The following is a 2,500-nucleotide window of genomic DNA, read 5'->3' as shown; positions in this document are numbered from 1 at the left end:
CTCTTACAGTCTCTGCAAAACCAGTATTCTCTAGGTGGTCTCTTGGAGAGCAGCGCACAAGGGAAGTGAAACCAAGACAAACATCTCTCACATGCAACACTCCGTTCATTCTCCTTTATGGTTTTGGTGCAAGGAGCACAAATCCACAGACTGTTTTCTTTCTTCTTGACCAGGTTGAGGACAACACCCCAGGCCTCACTGCTGAAGTACCTCTCTACTTGCTGCAGATCCACATTGTCTTCATCTCGGACCAGGTCAGGAATGTGGCTGACATCTGTCTGCACTTCTTTTACTGAGATGGGGGTTCCCTGGAGAGCCTTCATGGCAGTTGGACCGCTAACAAAGCACTCAAGCACAACTCTGTGTTTCTCTCTCACCCGCAGTTTTCTAAAGGGTTTTGGTTGGTTCTCATCATTGTCCTGTTTAGCCTTCTTGGTACTCTGGGGTGGGTTCAAGGCTGGTGGATCCTTTCCTCTAGGCCGCCCTCTCTTACTAATTCTGGTTACGACTCTACTGTCTGGCTGCTTCTCAGTCCCTTTCTCATTTGCCTTGGTCTTTATCAAAGACTCTTCTGTTATGTATCCACACTCTCCCTCCCTACTATTCTTCGACCTTTGGACTTTTAACTTTATACCTTTGCTGGATATTTGCAGTGCATCTTTGATTTCCTTGTCCCCTAAGCGGGTAAGGAAGTGGTCGAGGGCCTCATTAGCCTCCTTGCTGGCCTGACCACAGTGGCCATCATTGCTCCTCCACTGGCGCAAAAGGCCATTCATCTGGCTAAGTCTAATGCTGAAGAGTTTCATCCCTCCAGTACATGCACTGGAGGCCAAGCTGAGGGCAGTGCGCAAGGCACGGGAATACCGCTCAGCTTCTGTGATGTGGGGCTGCGGCTGGGGACGAAAGGCATCCCGGGTAAGTGCATGGTTGTGGATGTCATTGACATTGAGGACCTCAAGAGCATTGCCATCTGGGGAGAGACGCAGATAGACCTCAAAGGGGCAGCCTTGGCGGAAAGAGCAAGATGAGCGCTTCTTGTCAGTCCTCTGTACCGGTGCTTTCCCACCAAATTTGCAAGACAGTTTTACCGAGTAGTACCTGAGTGCCGTTTTGGCCATGTTGACACGTTTGGGAGCACGCTTCTTGGCTGACTCCAGGGTGCGCACATCCCGCTTCCATAGTTCACAATAGTTGGCATACTGGTACTGCTGCTGTGCTTCCTCCAGCTCCTCCAGAGTATCAAAGCGCTTGCCCACCTGGAAGAAGGCATCCTCACTCCCTGGCTCCTCCTCAAAGCACACCCCTGATTGCTGCTCCTCATACTCTTCCTCCTCATCTTCATCTCTGTTTGAGCTGCTCACTCCGTCACTGTCACAAGACGAGATCTCTTCCTGGTACAAGGAATGACAAGTCAGCTAGTGTCTGGCATTCTATATACATGTATCTTCACAATATCATACTTAATGCATTAGTGTTACAATCTTGAGAATTCTACTACTTGTTTTGCGCTCACTGAACTTTTGTTTTTACTTTTGTTTTATAAAAATGGAAAAAATATCTAGCAACAACTGACCTTCAGCGAGATTTCCAGATAGTCCTCCATTAGCTTTGCCTTTTATTTTTTGTTTCTTTTTCTGTCACTCAAGTTGAATTCTATTGTTGTTTGTGTTTATCTGCAACAGTGATTTGATGATAACCTGCTCTGATTGTTAATCCATCAAGTACAGTCACCATGAGGTATTTTATAACTAAAAATCAATGTTTACAATATAAACAATAAATCATTTTATTCAAATAATCAATCAATCAATGGTAATTCTATGCAGTAAGCTGCTAATTGCTAATACTAACAAATTTGGTATTGCATGTAATGTATACAGTCCAGATTTCATAATGGCAATATCAGCCCTCATTAGAGCAATGTAGTGACAAGCAATTTATAGACCCATATAATTTATGGCTGAATGAACAGTCCAAGCTTTGCTTGCCTTTCCTGGAGAGCTGTAGGTGCAAAGGCCACAGCAATCTTATAGGGTTCATTATTTCCAAGACTGTTACTTGTACATTTTTATGTTTATCCCACAATTTCCATGGTATGTTTCATGCCCTCCCCAATGACTTAGGGAAAAAAATTGTCATTATAACTGGTTTCAATGGAAAACATCCAAACTGTAAACATGGAAAACAGCCCATTGTCAACAAATTCATCAGTATCAATGTATTCTTTGTATTTAAATACTGATATCATGACCAATATTGGGACTGTAGGTTATTATTATGTATCTAAACTTTGAAAATGTTATCAAATGATTTGTGTCAACTTAGAAAACTGGTGCTGTTCTTCCAAATGGTGTGCAATGCCCATTCATAAGTCTTAGTTAACAATGACCAATTACAATGATGACATGACCTAAAACCTCTCTCTCACCAAAGTATACATAATGGAGAGCTGTTGGCCATTTGTCAAAGTGCCAAAGATGCAGAAGCCACATGACTGCTT

At 43.3% G+C, this 2,500-nt stretch overlaps 2 protein-coding genes across 4 annotated transcripts in view; both read right to left on the bottom strand.

The window, feature by feature from the left end:
- Nucleotides 1-2,500, bottom strand: part of LOC113828012 (uro-adherence factor A) — a 17,858-nt gene that overhangs the window by 9,524 nt on the left and 5,834 nt on the right. The gene's annotated exons all lie outside the window — the stretch shown is intronic.
- LOC138863187 (uncharacterized) overlaps nucleotides 1-2,500 on the bottom strand; it is an 8,604-nt gene that overhangs the window by 528 nt on the left and 5,576 nt on the right. For all 3 annotated transcript variants that reach the window (XM_070127213.1, XM_070127211.1, XM_070127212.1), the window contains 2 exons: nucleotides 1,574-1,673; nucleotides 1-1,391 (listed from right to left, as the gene is read on the bottom strand). The exon at nucleotides 1-1,391 is cut by the window's left edge and continues 528 nt beyond it. In XM_070127213.1, the coding sequence (XP_069983314.1) occupies nucleotides 1-1,391; nucleotides 1,574-1,603 (1,421 nt within the window). In that variant the 5' untranslated portion in view covers nucleotides 1,604-1,673. The remainder of the gene's footprint in view (nucleotides 1,392-1,573; nucleotides 1,674-2,500) is intronic.

Source organism: Penaeus vannamei, chromosome 11 (genome assembly GCF_042767895.1).
Source record: "Penaeus vannamei isolate JL-2024 chromosome 11, ASM4276789v1, whole genome shotgun sequence".
NCBI classification, from domain to species: domain Eukaryota; kingdom Metazoa; phylum Arthropoda; class Malacostraca; order Decapoda; family Penaeidae; genus Penaeus; species Penaeus vannamei.
This window is presented reverse-complemented; position numbering and strand designations above follow the sequence as displayed.